The sequence below is a fragment of the Dromiciops gliroides genome, chromosome 2, assembly GCF_019393635.1.
Source record: "Dromiciops gliroides isolate mDroGli1 chromosome 2, mDroGli1.pri, whole genome shotgun sequence".
NCBI classification, from domain to species: domain Eukaryota; kingdom Metazoa; phylum Chordata; class Mammalia; order Microbiotheria; family Microbiotheriidae; genus Dromiciops; species Dromiciops gliroides.
In genome coordinates, this window is record NC_057862.1 from 383333681 (window position 1) to 383355252 (window position 21572).

Sequence of the window (21572 nt, forward strand, 5' to 3'; positions counted from 1 at the left end):
GGGCAAGTCACTTAACCTTCATTGCCCTGCAAAAAAAAAGAATTTGGTGTCTGAGAGATATTTCAAAGCATTATAGAAGTTTAAATAATCCCTACCACAAAGCAAGGTTTGGAGAAATTTCTGTGAGAAAAACAAAAAAAACCCCAAAACCCCAACTATTTCACTGATTGTACTGCATCTGTTTAGGTTGCTATTCATTTGGAACAATGGATCATGTTGAACGCAAGAGTTAAAAAAATCCCATTTAATAAAAATACAGTCATAAACCTCTGGATAAAAGCAGTTCCCAAGATAAAGTTAAAGACAAAAGCAGGTAAGACCCATTAGCAGAGAAGTTAAAAATGGTCAATGTGGAGGGTACCTGGGGTTGAAGAAGTTCTCTGTCAAAGTCCTAAAAACTACTTTAAACTCTTCTTTCGCAAAGAGTCCATGGCTGGATCTCAGATCTATCTACTTGTAAAGTCAATGTTAACTCAAACTGCCCCAGGTCTGCACTACGACTTCCTTGCTTGTAACAGTCCAGAGTGGTAAAGTGTGGAGGGTTAATTCATACTTCCTATTTCATTTGTATACTGGCCTACAATGGCATCTAAGAAGTAACCAAAAAGATGGGAGAAATACCATGGAGAAACACAGAATGTCAGCGTTTGAAAAGGCCTCAGATGTAATGTAATTCAACCTGTCTCTGCAAAGGAATTCCTTTTACAGAATCCTTGAGAATCAGTCATCCAACCCCAATGTGAAAGCCTCTAGTAAAGAGGAACCCACTAGCCTTTTTTTTTTTTTAATTTAATTTTTTATTTTTTGGTGGGGCAATGAGGGTTAAGTGACTTGCCCAGGGTCACACAGCTAGTAAGTGTCAAGGGTCTGAGGCCAGATTTGAACTCAGATACTCCTGAATTCAGGGCCAGTGCTCTATCCACTGCGCCACCTAGCTGCACCCCCCCACTAGCCTTTTTAAAAATTAAATTTTATTTTATTCTCATGAAGATCTGCCTTCTCTCCTTCCCACTTCCACCCTTCCAATTGAGAAAGAAAAGCTGTCTCTCTCTCCATATGTGTGTGTACAAATGTATATATACACATACAAACACATGCATATATATATATACATATATGCACATATATATTATATATATATATACATATTATGTGTATCTCAATCCACTCTCTGAGTTCATCACCTCTCTATGAGGAGGTGAGCAACATGTTTTATCAAGAATCTTCTGGAATTGTGGTTGGTCATTGCATTGATCAAAGTTTCTACATCTTTCAAAGTTGTTTGTCTTTACATTATTGTTGCTATTAAATAAATTGTTCTCCCTGTTCTGCTTACTTCACTCTGTATCAGTTCAGACAAGTCTTCCCAGGTTTTTTTTTGAAACCATCTCCATCATCATTTCTTTTTTTCCCTTTTATACAACAAACATTTATTTTATTTTTTCCAGTTGCACATAAGGATAGTTTTCAACATTCATTTTCATAAGATTTAGAGTTCCAAATTTTTCTCCCTCCCTCTTTTCTTCCCCCCTCCACAAGATGGCAACCAGTCTAGTATATGTTATATATGTTCAATCCACAAGTGCTCTTTTTATCAGTTCTTTTTATGGGGGTGGATAATAACATTCATCATTAGTCCCTTGGGATTGAATAGTTAAGTCATTCACAATTGCTCATTGCACAATACTGCTGTCACTATGCACAATGTCCTCCCAATTCTGCTCATTTCACTATACATCAGTTCATATGAGTCTTTCCAGGTTTTTCTGGGATCATCCTGTTTGTCATTTCCTATAGCACAATACCATTCCACTACAATCATATACCACCACAGCTTCTTCAGTCATTCCTCAATTGATGGACATTTCCTCGATTCCCAATTCTTAGCCACCACAAAGAGTTGCTATAAATATGTTTTTGTACAAATTTCTCCCTTTTCTCTTTTTCACGATTACTGTTGTTAACTGTTTCTCTTCATCCTATTCCCTTCCCCATGATATTTACTCTATTATCTATCTTCTTTCACCCTATCCCTTTTCAAAAGGGATTTGCTTCTGTCTGCCCCCTCCCCCAATCTGCCCTCCCTTCTTTTGCCCCTCTCTCTTTATCCCCTTCCCCTATTTTTCTGTAGCGTTAGATAGATTACTCCACCCAATTGAGTGTGTATGTTATTCCCTCCTTGAGCCAATTCTGATTTTTAACTTTTTTTTTTTTTTTTGGTGAGGCAATTGGGGTTAAGTGACTTGCCCAGGGTCACATGGCTAGTAAGTGTTAAGTGTCTGAGGCCTGATTTGAACTCAGGTCCTCCTGAATCCAGGGCTGGTGCTTAATCCACTGCACCACCTAGCTGTCCCTCCATCACTTCTTTTTTTTTTTTTCATCAGTATCAAGTCACTTTATTGGGATGTAAATGGTGGTAGTTTTTTGGTACAGATTATGAAAAATCCAGATAACCAAAATATGCATGCACTGAAAGACAGGAGGAGTGACACCCACAGGTCCCAGGTGTGGGGGAAGCCAGGTGTGGCTTAGCTCTCATTGTCACCGAATCCAAGGTTGTGCTTGTCAAAAAGATTCCACCATGCCAGAATTGGGGCCCCCATTTTGCGCAGGTTGTTGCGTGATCACCTAGTTATTTGATGGACTTTACCTGTTCGTCCAGGTAGTGGGTTTTGATGAAATCACATAAATGGGGGTTGTTTTTGTCAGTTGCCAGCTTGTGCAGTTCCAGTAACAACTGAATGAGATTTTTTTCCAATTGCATTCAATCCAACCTCCCAGTCATCGAGGTCTGGTTTCTTTATGTCTTGTAGGAAGATGCAGCCTCCACGTTGGTCCTGCGGTTTCACCAGCTCCTCAGTGTGCTCCTGCTGCTAGTGGGAATGGTGTAGGAAATACAGGGCCACTTCATCTTATCTGAAGTAGCAAGACATAGACAGGTAGCCATAGAGCTCCAGGTTGAACTTCCAGTTGATGGCGGTCTCAGAGTCCTGGTGGTAGTTCTGTCGCACCTGAGAGGGAGACAAGGTCGTCATGGTGGCCAAGATGGTGAAGGCGACTTGGGCGAGGAGGCAGAGGGAGGAGGTGGCTGCGCAGTGGCGGCGACTGAGGCTGGGGCGGCAGCAGCAGCAGCCAGGGCGACTGAGGCGGACAGCTGCTGCTCCACGGGTAGGACGGAGACGCGTTGGTTGGTGAAGGTGGAGAGGTGGCAAAGGGCGGCTCCAGCGGGCAGGTTCCATTCAAGCACTGTTTTGTTTTTGTTTTTGTTTTTTTGCAGGGCAATGAGGATTAAGTGACTTGCCCAGGGTCACACAGCTAGTTAAGTGTCAAGTGTCTGAGGCTGGATCTGAACTCAGGTCCTCCTGAATCCAAGGCCAGTGCTTCATCCACTGCGCCACCTAGCTGCCCCCCCATTCAAGCACTGTTGAAGCAGGAAACCACAGCTACTCCCCTTCCCTGCGCTTCTGGCCTCCATCATCATTTCTTAAAGCACATTCATGTACCATTCACATTCATGTACCATCTTGTTCAGTCATTCCCCGATTAATAAGTATCCCATCACTTTCCAGTTCTTTGCCACCACAAAAATAGCTGCTATACATTTTTATACCTACAGCTGCTTTTCTTCTTTCTTTGATCCATTTGGGGCACAGATCCAGTAGAACCCACTAGTTCCTGAGAGAATCTTTTCTACTTTTAAATAGCTCTCAAGATGAGGGAATTTTCTTTACACTCAGCCTAAATTCAAAATCTTTCTGCATACCTTTTACTCATTCCTAATTTGGTGTTCTGGGATCAAGCGGGATTAATAAAATCCTTTTAGTACATAATAGTTCTTCAATTACTTGTAGACAGGTGCCATGGTCTCCAAAATCTTCTCCAGGCTTTTAAATATCTTCAATTTCTTCAATTACTTTCAGCCCAGCTCAGCCCATAGCTTCCTGGATTCCCTTCAACCCATTGGCCATCTCATGCTGGAAATCCCTGCCCTCTATAGCCGCTTCCTCCAATTAGTGAGTTTGTTCTCAGAACCTCCATTTGAAGTAGTATCCATGATAGCCATGCTCATTTCTAACCTGGTTCAGTCACTGACTCTCTGGACTGTTTTCCTACTTCGTCTCTCTGAGTGGGTACCTTTCCCCAGCTTTTTTTTTCAGTTCTGTTTTATGTGTTGTCTTCCCCCATTAGAATGTAAGTCCTTGAAGGTGGGGACAGTCTTATTGCTTATATTTATATTCCCATCACTTACCATAGTGTCTGTCTATCCATCTATCTGCATTCTAATCCATTCACCACCCAGATTTTCTAATGTGCTCGCCCCCCCAACCCCTGAACTGAATATAATATTCTGGATGTGGCCTAAACAGGGAAGTTTGCAGAGAAGTTATCAACTTTCTCTTTCTGGACACTATGGAGCAGTACTGCTGACTGATACCTTAGAGTTTGGGGCCAGTCGTTGTGTAGCTTCCTTTTGTGAAGAAGAGATTGTGTGTTTTCTGGATGGAAGTAGGCTTTTCTTGCCAAGGCAAGGGTGGTGCATTCTTTGGCTTCTTTTCTTATTAAAATAGCTGGGGAAAGAAGGTCTCTTCCCACTCCCCTCTAGAAATGTGAAGGTTTGATAAAGTTTTCTGCTAAGGATCATGACCACAAAGTACAAAGTGTATGAGACAACGCAAGTTGGTCACATGAATAAATGAGTACTCTTTATGTGCCAGGCACTGCTAATCTGTGGATGCAAATAAAAGATATGAGTGAGCTATTTCCTGACTTCAAGGAGCTCACGGCATAACATGGGCACACAACACATTTGAGGGAGTAGTGACCAGGGAAGGATGAAGTCACAGATATGGTAAGTATAGGGCAATTGAATTATGCACTTTCCCCAGAAATAAAAGCATTTGATTACTATTCCCAGAACAGCAAATGGAAAGTAAGATGGGAGAAGAGGAGGAACAAGGGCAATGATGAGTAAGTAGTATCATGGCAAGAAAATGGCAAATGATTGTTGTTGGAGCTTTCTAGATATAGTGATCTCTTACCACAAAGGATACAAAGTGGGAACCAGATGACCTGTTGGAAGGTTGCAAAGGCAGAAGTGGTTGTCCTGGAGAGATGAAAGAAAGATGGCCTTCATATTGGGTAAATGCATATTTTGAATGGGACTGCTTTTATTTAATTTCACAGAAAAAGGAAAAGATAAAAAGTTATTATATGAGCCCACATACAAATACAGAAATATATACCTTCCCAGCCCTCAAGGGAAATGAATTTGGGCCTGCTTTCATTAGAATGTGAGCTTCTCAAGAGCAGCATTGTCTGTTTTGCCTTTCTTTGTATCTGCAGTACTTGGTACATAGTAGACATCTAATAAATGCTAGTTGACTGACTATGAGAGCAATACCCTGACATTCTGGTGAATTCTCTCCCATAATCACACACAATCCTTTCAAGATTCATAATGCTACTCTGTTGTTCAGGCTGCCTCAGAAGGTAAACATACTTTGGGGGCTATTGTACAAGTAATCCTCTTTTAGTGAGATTTGTATTGACTTTGTTCCTCAGTCAGGAAATGATGCAGGAGCTATGTGGACACTGTTTTATTCTTTCTCCAAATATCATGCTTCATTAGAAAATCTCTCTCTAGGTGGCCCAATTGCCAAACTCTTGAATTCAGGAATTCTAGAACATGGGGTTACTCTGGAGGTAATTCTTAAAGCTGGTGCTGCTTGGGAAATCTCTAACTCCTTGGGTAGAAAGCTGAATTCTGGGATTATGTTGCCTAAGGATTTAAAATATCCATTCCTGTATAGAAGAAGTTGAGTTTCTGAAACTCAAATACTCCTCAAGCCATGTGCAAACATATGCACTTACCATGTTCTTCTGCTGCACCTGGGGAAAAGGGGGAGGGAAAAATCTTTCCCTAGTCTCACTCTTGTTACACTCTGGAAGACAACACAAGGGAAGGACGAAGAGGAAGTCTTTGAGGTATATTCACTCTCTCTTCAAAAGATAGAATAATAGGGGGCAGCTAGTTGGCACAGTAGATAAAGCACCAGCCCTGGATTCAGGAGGACCTGAGTTCAAATCAGGCCTCAGACACTTAGCACTCATTAACTGAGTGACCCTGGGCAAGTCATTCATTGACCCACAAAAAAAGATATAATAATAATATTCATTCATTCATTCCTACATACATTGTATATGCCAACCAGATTGCTCTATTTAAACTACCAAGGGAGGGCTGGCTGCTAGTTGTTTCACCCTGGGCAAGTCACTTGACTCTGTTTGCCTTAGTTTCCTCATCTAGAAAGTGAACTAGAGAGGAAAATGGTAAACCACTTTGGCATGTTTGCCAAAAAAACCACCAATGGGGTCACAAAGAGTCAGACAAGACTGAAAAATGACCAAACAACAAAAAAGGTGAAAATTTAAAAAAGTCTTCCAAAGTCACCAACAAGCTATAAATTAATAATTTGCTTAAAAGTTTAAAAAATTATTTTTAAAAAATCTATCCTCCAACTCTCAGTTGCCAATTAGCTTGGAAGCAGACCTAGTCACTGGGGAATGAGTCAAAAGAGTGTCCTCTCAGGAAGACATCAGTGGATGTGACTTCCATGAGGATATGCCCCTCAGATGCTTCCTACAAATACATATAGGCCATTCCCTATAATCTCAAGTTGATTAGGGAACTAATTAAGTTGATCATGGATTTTCCTGATCAACAAACATATATAGGTATATACATGCATGTTATAGATATATGTATGTGTGTATACACATACACACATCTACATGTATTATACATACAACCCTGCACATTTCCTCCTAGGACAAATGTCCATCTAAGGGCAGTACTATCCATGGGGGAGTATGCTACTTGACTCCCTAGTAACCCCTACTACTTTCCTCTTGGAGGCTGGGCAGGGGTAAGAGAACTTCAATCTTAAGGCATAAGTTGGACTATATATCCAAGTGATGACTGGTAAAGGTGAGTTCCTTGAATCTTTAAGAACCCCAAATATGCTCTTCTTAGTGGTGGAGGAAGGGAACTCAACCACAAGGTAGCACAATAACTCTTGAAGACTGCATAGATCCTCAAAGAAGTTGGATACTCCTTGGAGATAGGAGAATAATCTTGTCTATTTAACTGGCTCAGGTGCAATTCCTTTTAGTTTCTGTTAGACCAGATAAAGCCTATTCTATATTTGTTGATTTGTTAGCCTGAACACTTACATAGGAACTAAGGGCTTCCTCCCTCCCCCTTTAATTGGAGAGACCTAGACATGAACCACATTCCTTTCATAAAAAAATTTTACGTACTTCTCCCATTTCTTCTCCAGGGCCAAACTCAGACATTATAATTACACAGCATAGAGTTTGCTTTTTGTCTTTTCCATTTCCATTGTTGTTGTGTATATTATCTTTCTGGTTCTATTTACTTTCATCTGAATCAGTTTGTATGTCTTCTCATGTTTCTCTGAAGTCTTTGGCATAATTGTTGTACATTTGATTCAATTTATTTAGCCATTCCCAAATTAATGAGAATCACTTTATCGCTACTTCTTTGAACAGAAAATGCTACTATGACTACTTTGGTATGCATACCATGGAGTTATTTGGACGTTTTAGTCACTTTTCAAAAGCACAATTACAAATTGTTTTGAAGAATGGTTGGATCAATTAACAGCTCCATCAATAAATCTTTAAATCCTTCCATACTGATTATGTCCATCTTTTGTCATCTTGGCCAAATCAGTGGGTATGTGTTGAAGCCCCAGAGTTGTTCTGATTTGCATTTCTCTTACCATTTGTGATTTGGAGCAATATTCTATATAGTTGTTTATAGTTTGTATTTCTAATTCTGAAAACTGTCTATGCATATCCTTTGACTACTTACCCACTTATGGAATGGTAACATGTCATATTCTAATGTTACTAGGGAAATCCTGGGTAGGGGCATGAACCAAAGAGCATAATTTGTGAGAACCATTTAATATCAAACTTGGTCCATACAAACACAGAGCTTCAGTTCTGGGGCATTGATTACAAAAAATACAAGAGTAGATTGATAAATTATTTGACAAAATTGAATGGTCAATTAAGTCCAATTTTATTTATAAATATGAATTTTTCATGCCTGTTCTGTAAAATCCTTTTAGTTAATTGCATACTAATGATTATATGAGTATATATTTTAAAGACAATTGATGAAAATAGGAACAAGTTAGTAAGAAACCTGTCCAATGAGAGATTTCCATAGGAGTTAGCCAACAGGAAGATTTGAGGTTTCTAAAGCCTTCTAATAGTTCTGTCACCTAACCTTCAAAACCAGAATAAGAAAATCAGCTCCATATGAATCCTTTTGAAGTTCTGGAGTTCTTAAGGAAGGTACCCTCTGGCCATTAAAAGATAGAGATGCTCAAGGAGAAAATGTGAAATTTCAAGAACACAGTATTAAGTTTTTTAAAAATGAAACTCTGTGTTATATAAAAGTAATAATATAGTCCAGGAAAAAGAGTTTTAAGAAGACTTAAGCTCAGAATGAGCTGAAGATGGAGATGATTAAGGACAAAATGGCTTTAAAAGGATTTTGGCATCAAGAAGAGCAAAGAAAGGATAGGACCACTTTTCGATTGATAATAATAATTTAGAAGGAGGAGACCTTTGACTAGAACATGGCTCTGGATGGGTAGATCTCACTCAAAAGAAAAAAAATAGGTAAAAAGTAGGGTGACATATTTGGTTAACTGGCAAGAAACCACTGACCATCAATTTATTGATTATTTGCCAGCCTAATTTATAAATTGATTATTAATTACCCAGAAACTCTTGTCTCTCAGGCTTTTCACTCATCTCACAGCTAGTATATTTAAGAAATAAGATTTGTTGTTATCATTGTCTGACTCTTTGTGACCACATTTGTAGTTTTCTTGGCAAAGATACTGGAGTGATTTGCCATTTCTTTTTCCAGCTCATTTTACAGATGACAAAACTGAGGCAGTAAATAGGGTTAGGTAACTTACCTCCAGGGTCACACAAGTATTAAGTGTCTGAGGCCAGATTTGAACTCAGGAAGATGAGTCTTTATGACTCCAGGCCTGGATCTTTATCAACTGTGCCACCTAATATTTGAACTCATGTTAAAAGGAACATTTTATGTTTGGGCCTTCACCCTAATTAAAGAGGCAAAACTCAGGAAGTAGAATTTAAAAGGGAGTTTATTAACATTAAGGAAGAAAAGTGTTGGTAGGCTAGCAGCTAGGCTTGTGTGGGATTGAAACTACTTTTATAGATGAATCAGTCTTCCATATAAGAAAAAGAATGCAAGAACCCACAAAAAGACAGGCTAAGGCCATTTTTCAGCTAAAGACAGCCTAGAAGTTTGGCAGGAGGGATCTGCTGTACTGGGGTGGGAGTGGAGGCCAACCCCAGCAAGTGCGCTGACACAAATCCAGCCTCAGGCCATGCTAGAGGAAGAGACTTCCATAGCATCTAAATTGGCTGCAGCTGCAGCTAACTCAGCTTATAGTCTGGTGAGAGGGTTGAGCAGTTGGCTAGGGGGAAATTATAGGGGTCTCTTCTGGTAATGAAGTGGAATGCTGACATTTCGCCCAGGCTTATATACAGGATACAGTCTTGGGTGGCGGTTCCAGGTGGGGGAGGGGTGCAGGCACACCTGCCCTTGCAAGAAAAATGAACCAGATTTATTTCTGGGTTAAAGAGCAAGCAGCCTGTGGTTACTTACAATCCAGGACAGGTGAGCTGAGAACTTGCCTCTCCTTAAATCTTACCACCTGGGACTCCCTGAAGCTTGGAATAGTGTGTCCTAGAGGCAGTGCCCCACTTTAAGAAGGAAGTGTTCCACCCTGGATCCCCTGAAGCTCGAGACAGTGCATCCAGGAGGCAGTGCCCCACTTTAAGAAGTCAAAAGTCAAGAAATAGGCTGGCAAGATGAGCAGGCAGAGAAAGGTGTGGACCATAGAAAGTTTCTTTGGTGACAAGGAAGATTGAGGTACACCCTCAGAAAAGGATAACAAAGTCAGAGCTCCTACATACAAAGCTTCCAAGAAAAATATGAATTGGTCTCAGGCCATAGAAGCACTCAAAAAGGACTTTGAAGATAAAGTTAGAGAGATAGAGGAAAAAATGGAAAGAGAAATGAGAGTGATGCAGGAAAGTCATTTGGATTTGCTTTATTGTGTCTTGGTTTCTCATCAAGTCACTAGCTTCCATTTGTTCAATCCTAATTCTTAGGCAATTATTTTCTTCAGAGAGCTTTTCCATTTGGCTTTTCAAGCTATTGACAAGAGCTTAGCTATCATCTTCCAAGAGATTGTCAGGGAAAATTGCCCTGATATTCTAGAAAAAGAAGGTAAAATAGAAATTGAAATAATCCACCTATCACCTCCTGAAAGAGATCCTGAAATGAAAACTTCCAGCAATATTATAGGCAAATTCCAGAGCTCCCAGGTCAAGGAGAAAATATTGCAAGCAGCCAGAAAGAAACAATTCAAGTACTATGGAGCCACAGTCAGGATAGCATGAGAACTATCAGCTTCTACATTAAAGGATTTGAGGGCATGGAATATGATATTCCAGAGGGCAAAGGAATTGGAATTACAACCAAAAATAACCTACCCAGCAAAACTGAGTATAATCTTTCAGGGAATAAAATGGGACTTCAATGAAAAAAAGAGGAATTTCAGGTATTCATGATGCAAAGACCTGAACTGAATAGAAAATTTGACTTTCAAATACAAGACCCTAGAGAAGCATAAAAAGGTAAATAGGGAAAATAAATCATGAGAGATGTTAAAAGGTTACACTGTCTATATTCCTACATGGGAAGATGATATGTCTAACTCATAAGAACTTTCTCAGTATTAGGGCAGATGATAGAAATAAATTTAGACAGAGGGCACAGTTGGGAATTGATTATGAAGGAAAGATATCTATAAAGCATCAATTTTTTGTTTATTGTTTTTTTTTTGATTGGGTGGCATGCTTGGGGTCAAGTAGTTGGTGAGTGTCTTGTGTCTGAGGATATATTTGGGCTAAAGCCTTCCTGGGTCCAGGGTGGGTGCATTGTCCACTGTTACTTAGCTGCCCCATGATGACATCTTTAGGGTAAAATTGAGGGGGGAGAGGATTGCACTGGGGGAGGGGAAGGGGAGAGGTAAAATGGGGTAAAATCTCACATGAAAGAAGCAGGAAAAGGCTAATGGGGTGGGGGAAGAGATGGGGAAGGAGTGGGGAAGTGAATGAACCTTACACTCACCAGAATTGGCTCAAAGACCTTACTCTCATCAGAGCTGGCTCAAGGAGGGAATGACATAGACGCTCAATTGGGTGGAGTAATCTATCTAACCCTGCAGGAAAGTAGGAGCAGAAGGGGATAAGGAGGGAGGGCAGAGTGTGGAGGGGGCAGTCAGAAGCAAAATACTTTTGAGGAGGGATAGGGTAAAAGAAGATAGAGAATAGAGTAAATATCATGGGGAGGGAATAGGATAGAGAGAAACAGTTAACTGTGAAAAAAATTTTGAAGCAGAGGCAAGAGTAACGTAAGATGGTGGTGGTGGTGATGATGATTGGTGGATTGATGAGGACTGATTGATGATGATGACAAAACATGGTACTTTGCTGGACTATTGTGAAGAAAATTCTTTGTCAGGTATAAGGTGCTATATAAATGTCATCTATTAGTGTTGCTGCAATAATCAACATCATGGGTTTATTGTAAGGTAATCTCTCTTTAAAGTACTATATAAATGTAGTTTACTATAAAATTGATAAGCAGGATGCTATCAGAAAGACCTGGAAGGACTTGCATGAGCTGATGCAAAGGGAAATGTACTGTATATAAAATAACAGCAATATTGTGAGATGATCTGCTGTGAATGACTTGGTTATTTTCAGCAATGCAATGATCCAAGACAACTCTGAAGGTCTTATGAAAAATGCAATCTATCTACAGAGAGAGAACTGATGGTATCTGAATACAGATTGAAGCATAATTTTGTTTGTTGGTTGCTTTATCTGAAGTTTTGTTTTTGTCTCTTTTCTTTCACAACCTGGCTGATGTGGAGATGTTTTGCATGAATAGCTTATATTGATTTTTGTTTTGTTTTGTTTTGTGGGGCCATGGGGGTTAAGTGACTTGCCCAGGGTCACACAGCTAGTAAGTGTCAAGTGTCTGAGGCCGGATTTGAACTCAGGTACTCCTGAATCCAGGGCCAGTGCTTTATCCACTGTGCCACCTAGCTGCGCCGAATAGCTTATATTGAATTGCTTGAGTTCCTGGGAGGGAAAGGAGGAAGAGAATTTGGAACACAAAGTTTAAAAAAATTGATGTCAAAATTTGTATTTTACATGTAATTTGGGAAAATAAAATTCTAAATATATAATTAAAAGGTAGGGGGAAGTGGCATTGTTCATTGAGAAATTATACAACTCTGAGGAAATCCAAGAATCTGAGCACAGAAATAGGATGGAGAACATTTAGGTGAAGACCAAAAGACAGCAAACCCGTTCCTCTTTGAACTTTCCTATTTCTGTTGGGGTCAAATTTTGGCTTGATGTTAGGAAAAATTTCCCAACAATGAGAGCTATGCAAAAGTAGAATGGGTTACCTCAGGAGTTCTTCAAGAAAAGAACTGGCTAACCATTTATTAGGTATATTATGGTTGGGATTCCTTTCACATATGGGTTGGTCTCTGAAGTCCCTTCCAACTTCTTTAGGCTGAGGGATGAAAGAAAATTATAAAGAGAATTTTTTTTGGTAAAAAAGTAGATAATAGCTTCATGCAAAGATCTCAGTGAGAGATGACTTGAGATTTAAAAAGACTAAAAGCATATATTTCTCTTATTTGTGTGTATGCATCAACATGCTTATACATCTAGCCATACAGAGGAATCTGGAGGCTCTGGATTTTAAGGCTTGACTTCTGGAGGAGAAAGTAGCTACAAGTTACATCTCAAGCAGCAAACAAGTGTATTTACAATGAGAAAAAGAAAGTATCTTCATGTGATCCAGAGATCACTCCCTAGCAAAGAAACAGAAACAAGAATAAGCAAGTTGCTGCTGGTATATGCATGCAATGGAATGTTATTGTAACACTATAAGAAACAATGAAGGATTCAGAGAAGAATGGGAAGACTGCTATGAACTAAAACAGTACAATAAGCAGAACCAGGAAAATAATGTATACAGACAACAAAATAGAGACTTAAAAACTTGGCCCTGAATAAGAGATTTTAAAAAATGTACTTCTCGCCCCCTCCTTTGTTTTGGGGGGGGGAGCAGAGATGAACCATGGATCTAAAATATTACATATAATTTCAGACTTTATTGATCTGTTGGTTAGTTTTGGCAAACTTTTCCTTCCCTTCTTTCACTTAATCTTTTTTATTCTGATAACTCATTACATAAGATATTTGGAAATGAAGGTTATTTTTTAAAAAGAAAAATAAATCCTTCCCCCTTTTCCCTAAGTCTAGGATATTAGAAGAGAAAGTAGTTTAATGTAAAAGTTCACAATAAATGTAAACTTCTAAGAAATCCTGCCCCTGTTCTTTATGGTCCAGACACTGGCCCACAGTAGCTTAATATGAAATATCAGGAACATAATTTCTGGAAAGAGGGGGTAGGAGGGAGAGAGACAGAGACAGAGACACAGAGAGAAGAGAGAGGGGAAAAAGTCAAAGATCTGAAGCCTGGAGACCCATGAGAAAGAGATCCTATTGAGAGAATTGCACATTCTTGGGAAAGCCCATTTGGGTGCAAAGAGTCCAGTTTTACATGATTTCTGCTATTCCTGGTTGACTACTCTTTTGTCCTCGTCTCCTTGCTGCCTTCTGAATAGACTTTTCAAGCTTTGTCTGGATTTCCTGTTCTGGGATGTCCTTTCTTATCTAAATATCATCTATGCTTCAAAGTCCAACTCAAGTGCCACCTCATTCAGGAAAACTTTTTTGATCATGGTAGTTCACAATGATCTTGCCCTTTTTGCACCAAGTCAGGACTACATTTTAGCACACACACTTGCTCTCGAGTTCAATAGTTTGGTTTTTTTGGGTTTTTTTTTGCAGGGCAATGGGGGGTTAAGTGACTTGCCCACGGTCACACAGCTAGTTAGTGTCAAGGGTCTGAGGCCGGATTTGAACTCAGGTCCTCCTGAATCCAGGGCCAGTGCTTTATCCACTGTGCCACCTAGCTGCCCCTAAATTCAATAGTTTTTTAAGTGTCTGCTTTGTGTAATATGTGTTGCATTTTAAAATTGTGTTGCTGTGTTAAATTGGTCCATATGTATTAGCCATATTTATTTACTATTTCATTTGTATTTACTACTTTATTTACTATTCTTAATTCCTCCTTTGTGTCCACAGGGCTAAGCATTGTGCCCTGCTTCTTGCCCTTGGTGTTTGACACACTTATTGCACTGGGCATAGGGTGCTTAGCTTGGGGAGAGGGTGGCCAGAAAGATAATGGGAGACTATCATTGGGAGGAAGGAAAGTACAAAGGGAAAGGACTCCTTCTAGAATTAGAGGACCATCTCTGTTTTCATGTTATCTGATGTTGGGCGAGTCATTTCTCTCCCTGGGCCTCAGTTTCTTCACTGACAAAAACAAGATGATTGAACTAGATGGCATCTGAGGTCCCTTCCAACTCTAGCCCAATGATCTTGAATCTCTCCATCATCCTCTTTAACAGATTGCCCAAAGTGTATCGTGTTGAAGAAAGCTTGGCTCAGGGTTATGTTCACAGATCCTAGGTTCTAGAGATGGAAAGAACATTAGAAAACTCCTTACACTTGTTTATTTTACAAATGAGGAAACCAAGGCCAAAAGAAGTAAGGTGGTTTGCCCAAGGTTGGGATTTGATTCTGGTCTCTGAATCTAAAGCAGATACTTATTCCACTATGACTCCCATTACTGTGACTCCACATTTTTCTTCGGGTATCAAAAACCATGAAAACACTTCCCATCTGGTCAGGCTTTCTGCTAGATACCCTCTGCACACAGGCAACTACTAAAATAATGCAGCATGGTGGGGGATGGGGTGGGGATGAGGCATAGATGAGACAGACCCAAAAGACAAAAAGCAGTTTTACTCATATTATACTTCAAGTCAGACAACGCAAGTTTGTGCTTCATCTTTGACACTGACCGGCTATGTAACCTTGGCCATTGCTTTACTCTCTGGGCCTCAGTTTTGTCATGTTTAAAATGGGGATAACTTATACTGCCTATCTCATAGGTTTGTCAGAATTGTGTTTTGTAAACCATAAACAATTAGAGAAATGGGTGGTGTCATTGGTGATGGTGTTGAGAACTTAGGTTACTGTTCCTCAGCCTCAGTGGGGCATAACCAAGAAGCCAGTAACTTTATTTTGCCTTTGGCAGTGTCTCCTTCAGCAAGGGGATTCCTTGCCTAATGATTCATGTGGAAAAAAGCAGGTGATTTTACAAAGGGAAATTTTAATTGTACATCAAACATTAATTACAACTTTAATATAAAATGTTGGTTATTAAAAGCAGCAACTTGAAACCATAAATCTTTTTAAAAGGTGCACAACAGAGTCATTACAGGATCTATTACAACTAATGTTGAATACCCTCAGGAGTCCAATGAGAATGCCAAAGTTGGGTCCAGCACCTATAAATGACTGAGGGAAACTTCAGTGTGTCTAGGCAGGGGACTCATGAAACTCCCAGGGGTGGGAAGTGCACTTGCCATTTGAGTAATGTCTTCTAGTGGGGAAATTCTCAACCACCCACATATGGTGACTGTGGGGGGTCCCAAAGCATGGGAAGATGTCTACATATCTGGGACAGCTATTCAATTTTCCTCCCAGATCACATGCCTCTTGGGATTGCCAGGGAACTAGGTTGTGAACAGCTAGGGACTGACCCCCATACTTCTATTTTTAGCTGCCCCTTTATCCCCAGAACTAAACGGTATCCATATCCAGAGAGTAAGAAGGCAACACCTTTAAAAGGTTACCTGTCCTAAGGTCCCAGCTTGGCCAGTGTCCTCAGGGACAGTACATATAGGATCCAGCTCAGAGCTGAGTCATTCTTAGGTAGATCCCAGGACCCAGGGTCCTGTGCCAATTCAAGGAGGCCCATTTACTACCACCACCACCTGCCATTTCAGATCCCCAATATATCTTCCAAAGAGCCTTACTGAATTCCCTACTCCATTCCAGGCTTCTTAAAAAGAGCTGTTAAGCTTTGCCTAAGGCTGGAACCAGGGTCAACAGGATGGGACATTTACTTTAATCTGTGAATGTCATTCATGGGCCCACTGAGTCAAGGGGAGAGGCTTCTACTCTAGATATTCTCCCATGGCTAGTTTCTTAGGGCCCAGAGATAACCTGGCAGTATCTGAGTAGACATCCACAGAGGTATCAGTCATAGCTGCTCAGGGAGCACAATTTTCCTGGTGAATGGGAAAGTCAGTGGAGTGTTGGCACTTTTTTGTGTGAGGATGAACAGGGTGGGGAATTCAATTTGAAAGGCACTGTCAGTTCTGGGGTTTCTAAGTATCCATTTAAGTCCCTCACTAGGACCAGAGATGCTCTTTATAAGGCATGAGGACAGAGGTTGAGGCTTAGGGTCCAGTAAGGTAATAGAAATATAATAAGACCTAATCAAACACCTGTTTGGTCACTTGTAATTGTCATCCTTCATCCCATCCCTGATCTTGAAGTGTTACAGGTCCAGCCCCATTTAGAGACCTAACTCTACCCAAGTGCTTCAGACCCTGCTATCCATTTTTACCCCCAACTTCTCAGACTCTGGTAGAGCTGAACATTCTGTGCTATGAAGAGCTATAGGCATCTGTTTTCCCTTCTCTGTGGGTTGGTTTTGATTATTAATAAAAGCAGCAAGACCAGGAAGTTCCCACTTTCCTTCAACATGGGCGATTCTTCTTCTAGGGAGAAGTGTGGGGAGGGGCTATAGAGAGAGCCTCCAGCTTGGTTTCAACTTTGTTTTTGTTGTTGCTTTGCTCAGCAAGGCAGTGTTTATCAGTTTGAAGAGGCCTATTTATTTCCCACTCATTCCCCTCCCCCCATGCCCTTAACTCTCCTTTTGAGAGGATGGGGACAGTGCAAGCACTAGGCTTCCTGGAAAAATGATTGTCAGTTTCAAGGGAGGGGGTACCTCATCTGGATGAAGTGTAGCCAGCCCTATTGCCACCTCTAGGCTGTTAGCTTGGCATTCATTAGCAGATCAGTCATAGGGTCTCTTTCTCTCTCTCTCTCTCACACACACACACACACACACACACACACACACACACTCTCTCTCTCTCTCTCTCTCTCTCTCCAGAAGGTTATAGAATGCAGAGACCATACTACCTTTGAAGTCAGAAGACCTGGGTTCAAATCCCAGCTCCAATACTATTTCTGTGACTTTGGGCAAGTCACTTAGCAGAATATTTGGAAATGGAAGGCAGAAATCGAGGCCAATCTCTTCATTTTACAGAGGAAGAAAATTGAGGCTCAGAGAGATTTAGTGACTTGCCAAAGGTCACATGGATTATAAATAATAGAAACAGGATTCAAACTTGAATCATATAGCTAAAAGGTAGAAGGAACCCAAGAGGCTATTTCATCTCATTTTACCATTGAAGAAATTGAGGTCAAGAAAAATTAGGTGATCCTTTCAAGGTCACAGAGGCAGAATTTGAATCCAGGTCCTCTGACTCCAGAGAGGATACTTTTAGATCTTTGAACTTCCAGTCTAATGCTCTTCCCCTTACACCACCACTCCATGTCCTTATCTGTAAAAAGACTGCCTTATGAGATTTCTTTGAGATCTAAAGTCCCATGATCCTCATTATAGCATCCCTATCCCTAAAAACACATACATCCAACACCCACCTCCATCTCTTAGCCTTCCTGTTCCAGGAACTGGCTAAAGGTGTTGTTTGCAGGAAAGGCTGCGCTTAATGAACCCATCTGACAGTCCCCAGGAAAGCGGAAATCTGATGTGTGTCTAAGATCCCAGGAAGGGAAGAAGCTGGGTTTAGGGAACTGCCTTTGGTCAAGCTCTTGTCTTCCCTCCTTCCCCTAGTCCAGGGCTCCCAACACAGAAAGCCCTTGGTGACCAAGTGATTTCTATCTCAGTTTCACAGCAATGCTTAGGGACAGGAGAGGGGGTGGGGTCTCAGTTATAGAGAGATGGAGATTCTTCAAAGTTAAATGTCATTCCATTAAGGTAAGAAATAAATACAATAGGAAGAGACAACCTTTTCTGCTGTTCATTTTTGGTGGGTATGGTGGGGGTGCAGGCCTCTCATTCAAAAGAGGAATTCCTCTGTCCCACAAGTTGGGCAATATGAAGTTGCATTGATGTCTTTCTCCTACCCATTCTCAATCTCACCTTCACCCCACCAGTGGCATCCACATTCATGCTGGGTGGGGGGGAGATAGGAGGTGAGAATACAGCTATAGGCAGGAGCTAGCAGGAAGGACTCCAGAGAGATGAACTCCGCCCTCCTCCCCCCACTTTACAATCCCCCACTATGCTAAAGGCACTCTGATGCCATGAGAACATCTTGCTCAAGGTCAGGTCAGAGAAGGGCATGTAGCAGCTGCCCTCTGCATATATTCAGTTACTAAAATAATATAGCTTGGGGAAGGGTGGAGGAATGGGGCAGAGAGAAATAGATAAGGAAAAACAGACAAAAAAGTGACAAAGGCAGACCTATCACGGAATAGAAACACCTAGACAGCGATAAAACAGGTAGGGACAGACATCAAGAAAGAGGAAAATAGAAGGCCTAGGGGAGGAGATAAAAACACAGAAAGAGGCAGAGAAAATTTTTCAAAAGACACAAAAAGGAGAGAATATGAGAAGAGAGAAGTCAGTCCTAGCTAGGAGCTCAGTCAAACTCCATGCAAGGTTCTGCCCCAGAGCTTTTATCTCAGCCTTTCAAAAAGACCTGGAATTCTAGAGCTGAGCATCATTATATCTCATCTCCCTTGGAACCCCTGGGAATAGAGAGAAGCCCCCAAAGCCTAATGGGCCCCTGGGATAGACTTCCCTCTTCTCTCCTTTGGTTAACAAGACTTTAAAGACTGACTCCCGCCCCCCTATCTCCAACATTGGGTCAGTATGGGGTAGTCCCCTCCCATTCCACTAGGTACTGGACCTTCCCTTCAGGAGTCACCCTTCGAGCAAGGACCTGGTACTTTTCACCACATGCCAGCCGCCCAGCTGCACCAAAATAGTTGGTGATGGAGGACTTGAGGTGGGAAAGGGAAGAATCGTCCTCACTGATGCTCTCAAAAGTGTGGCTATCAATGCCATCATCGGGTCTCTCAGGGCCCGAGCCCCCTTCGGCACTGCTGTCTGAGGTGCAGCGCCCACCAGGCTCTGCTGCCCGTCGCTTCGCCCCTAGGGATGTGTATGCTTTGGCTGCCAGCTTCCTCTTCCGGCTGCCCACAGTCCGCCTGTCCAGAAGGGGCAGAAGGTGATGATGGGACTTCTAACTGGGGATGGGGAGCTGAATGGATCAAGCTGGGGTGTGGAGGGGTTATGACTGAGGGTCTGAGGGGCACATTATGCATACTTACTCCACACAGAAGCCACGCCTATTTAACTATTGCCCACCCCTGACCCCCCAAGACACTTGGTCCCACTCTGGGTACTTTGAGTATTAGGGATGAAAGGGACCTTATAGCCTAAGATCTTAGAAGACAGAGAGCACAGGCCCATGGGATCAGTGCTAGGGTAAAGCCAGGGCTTGGGATCATCGTGTCAGAGTGGCTCCTGCTGTTGCTCACCTGGACTCATAGGACAGGCTGGTGGAGGCTGAGCCAGACGTGCTGGCGGCATCAGTGGAGTCCACATCTGAGAAAAAGGTTTGGCCTGAGCTGGCACTGAAAGAGACAAGGGGGAGGAGAGAGGTAATGCAGTCCTCCTTCTAAGCAGGGACTCAGCTCAGCCACAGAAAGGCTGCTGGGGCATGCCACAGCCTAGATCAGAGAACATTAGACCCAGAATGGCCCAGGAAACTTAATGTAGGCATCTTTAAAGACCATCCTAGCCCATCCTCTTTACAGAAGGAGAAGCTGAAGCCTACTGGGGGGGGGTGACTCTTCTAAGCCCCAAATCTTGCATGCCTTCTATAATTCCAACTTACCTCCATTTTCTCTATTAAAATAGTTGCTCCTCTCCAAATAGTTGACCTCTGCCCTTTGCAGAAGCATGACATAGTGGAAAAAAATAGATTTGGAAAAAGAACACCTAGAAGTGCAGCTTTGCCACTTGTTGGCTGTGTGACTTTGGGTAAGTCACATCCCTTCTCTGTCCTCAGTTTTCTCATCTTTAGAATGGGGGTTTGGGACTAGAACTCTCAGCTCCCTTTCAGCTCTAAATCCTCTTATCTTTAGTACCCTGGCCTTTTTTTTTTTTTTTTGCAGGGCAATGAGGGTTAAATGACTTGTCCAGGGTCACATAGCTAGTCAGTATCAAGTGTCTGAGGCTAGATTTGAACTCAGGTCCTCCTGAATCCAGGGCTGGTGCTTTATTAACTGCTCCACCTAGCTGCCCCTAGTCCCCTGGCTTTTGCAAGGACACTGGTAACCCTTTCCCTTCCCCTTACCCCTTTCAATCCCATCTAGTATGGGGATTAGCCTCAATTACCTTTTTAAACTCTGAATTTCATCTAGAGTGAAGTCAAATATGCTGGCCAGGTGGTGATTGGTGCTCCAGGCTGAGGTGAAGTCACTCTAAGGGCACAGAAGAAAAATAAAGAAAGTCACTGAACATCTGGCACACTCTGCACCCTTTCCCCACCCTCTCTTAGAAAGCCTTCTTCTCTTCCTCCCCTCCAAAAGACCTGTGCAAGCCCTGAACCCCCAAAATGACAGAAACCCTAGGAGGGCATGAGCATGTCCCCATCATCCCTTGGATCACCCATAACACCTAGTCTAGGGCTGGGGCTCTGGTCAATGGACCAACTTCCATGAACCTCCTCTGCAAACTAGGAAGAATACTCCCCACCTCATGGGATTGTTGCAGGGAAAAGCATGTTGTAAACCCTAAAGTGCTGGAGAAGTGTGAGTTCTTATCATGACCATTACTTGGTTCTTGATTGATTCAAGCTACTGCTATATTGTGAAAAGATGATTAGACTTTGAATCAGGAGACCTGGCTTCAAATCCTGACTCTGCCTTTTAGTAGTTGTGTGGCATCACTGGGACTCTCTCTCTTTTTTGTTTTTTGGCAAGGCAATTGGGGTTAAGTGACTTGCCCAGGGTCACACAGCTAGTGTTAAGTGTCTGAGGCCGGATTTGAACTCAGGTGCTCCTGAATCCAGGGCCGGTGATCTACCCACTTTGCCACCTAGCTGCCCCCAACTGGGCCTCTCTTGAGTCTGTTTCCTTATTTGTAATGGGGCTACTATCTTGGGATATTGTGATAGATCTTTTGCAAAAGTGCTTTGTAAACATGGGGCTCTTAGTTGCCCTACAACCACCTTAGTCTGACCTTTCCCAGATAAATTCAACATATTTCCTCCTAGGCTGTTACCACCATAAGGGCAGAGACCATAATC

The 21572-nt window shown here is 41.8% G+C and overlaps 1 protein-coding gene across 2 annotated transcripts in view; it reads right to left on the reverse strand.

The window, feature by feature from the left end:
• Nucleotides 1-4509: 4509 nt before the first annotated feature.
• Nucleotides 4510-21572, reverse strand: part of PHF19 (PHD finger protein 19) — a 46475-nt gene continuing 29412 nt past the window's right edge. The window contains exons 13-16 of one of the 2 annotated variants that reach the window (XM_043980642.1): nt 20660-20745; nt 19798-19893; nt 5052-5104; nt 4510-4599 (exon numbers count right to left, since the gene is read on the reverse strand). In XM_043980642.1, the coding sequence (XP_043836577.1) occupies nt 4598-4599; nt 5052-5104; nt 19798-19893; nt 20660-20745 (237 nt within the window). In that variant the 3' untranslated portion in view covers nt 4510-4597. Of the gene's footprint in view, nt 4600-5051; nt 5105-15498; nt 19465-19797; nt 19894-20659; nt 20746-21572 lie in introns of those variants that run through there. The other variant, XM_043980641.1, reaches the window with a different exon arrangement.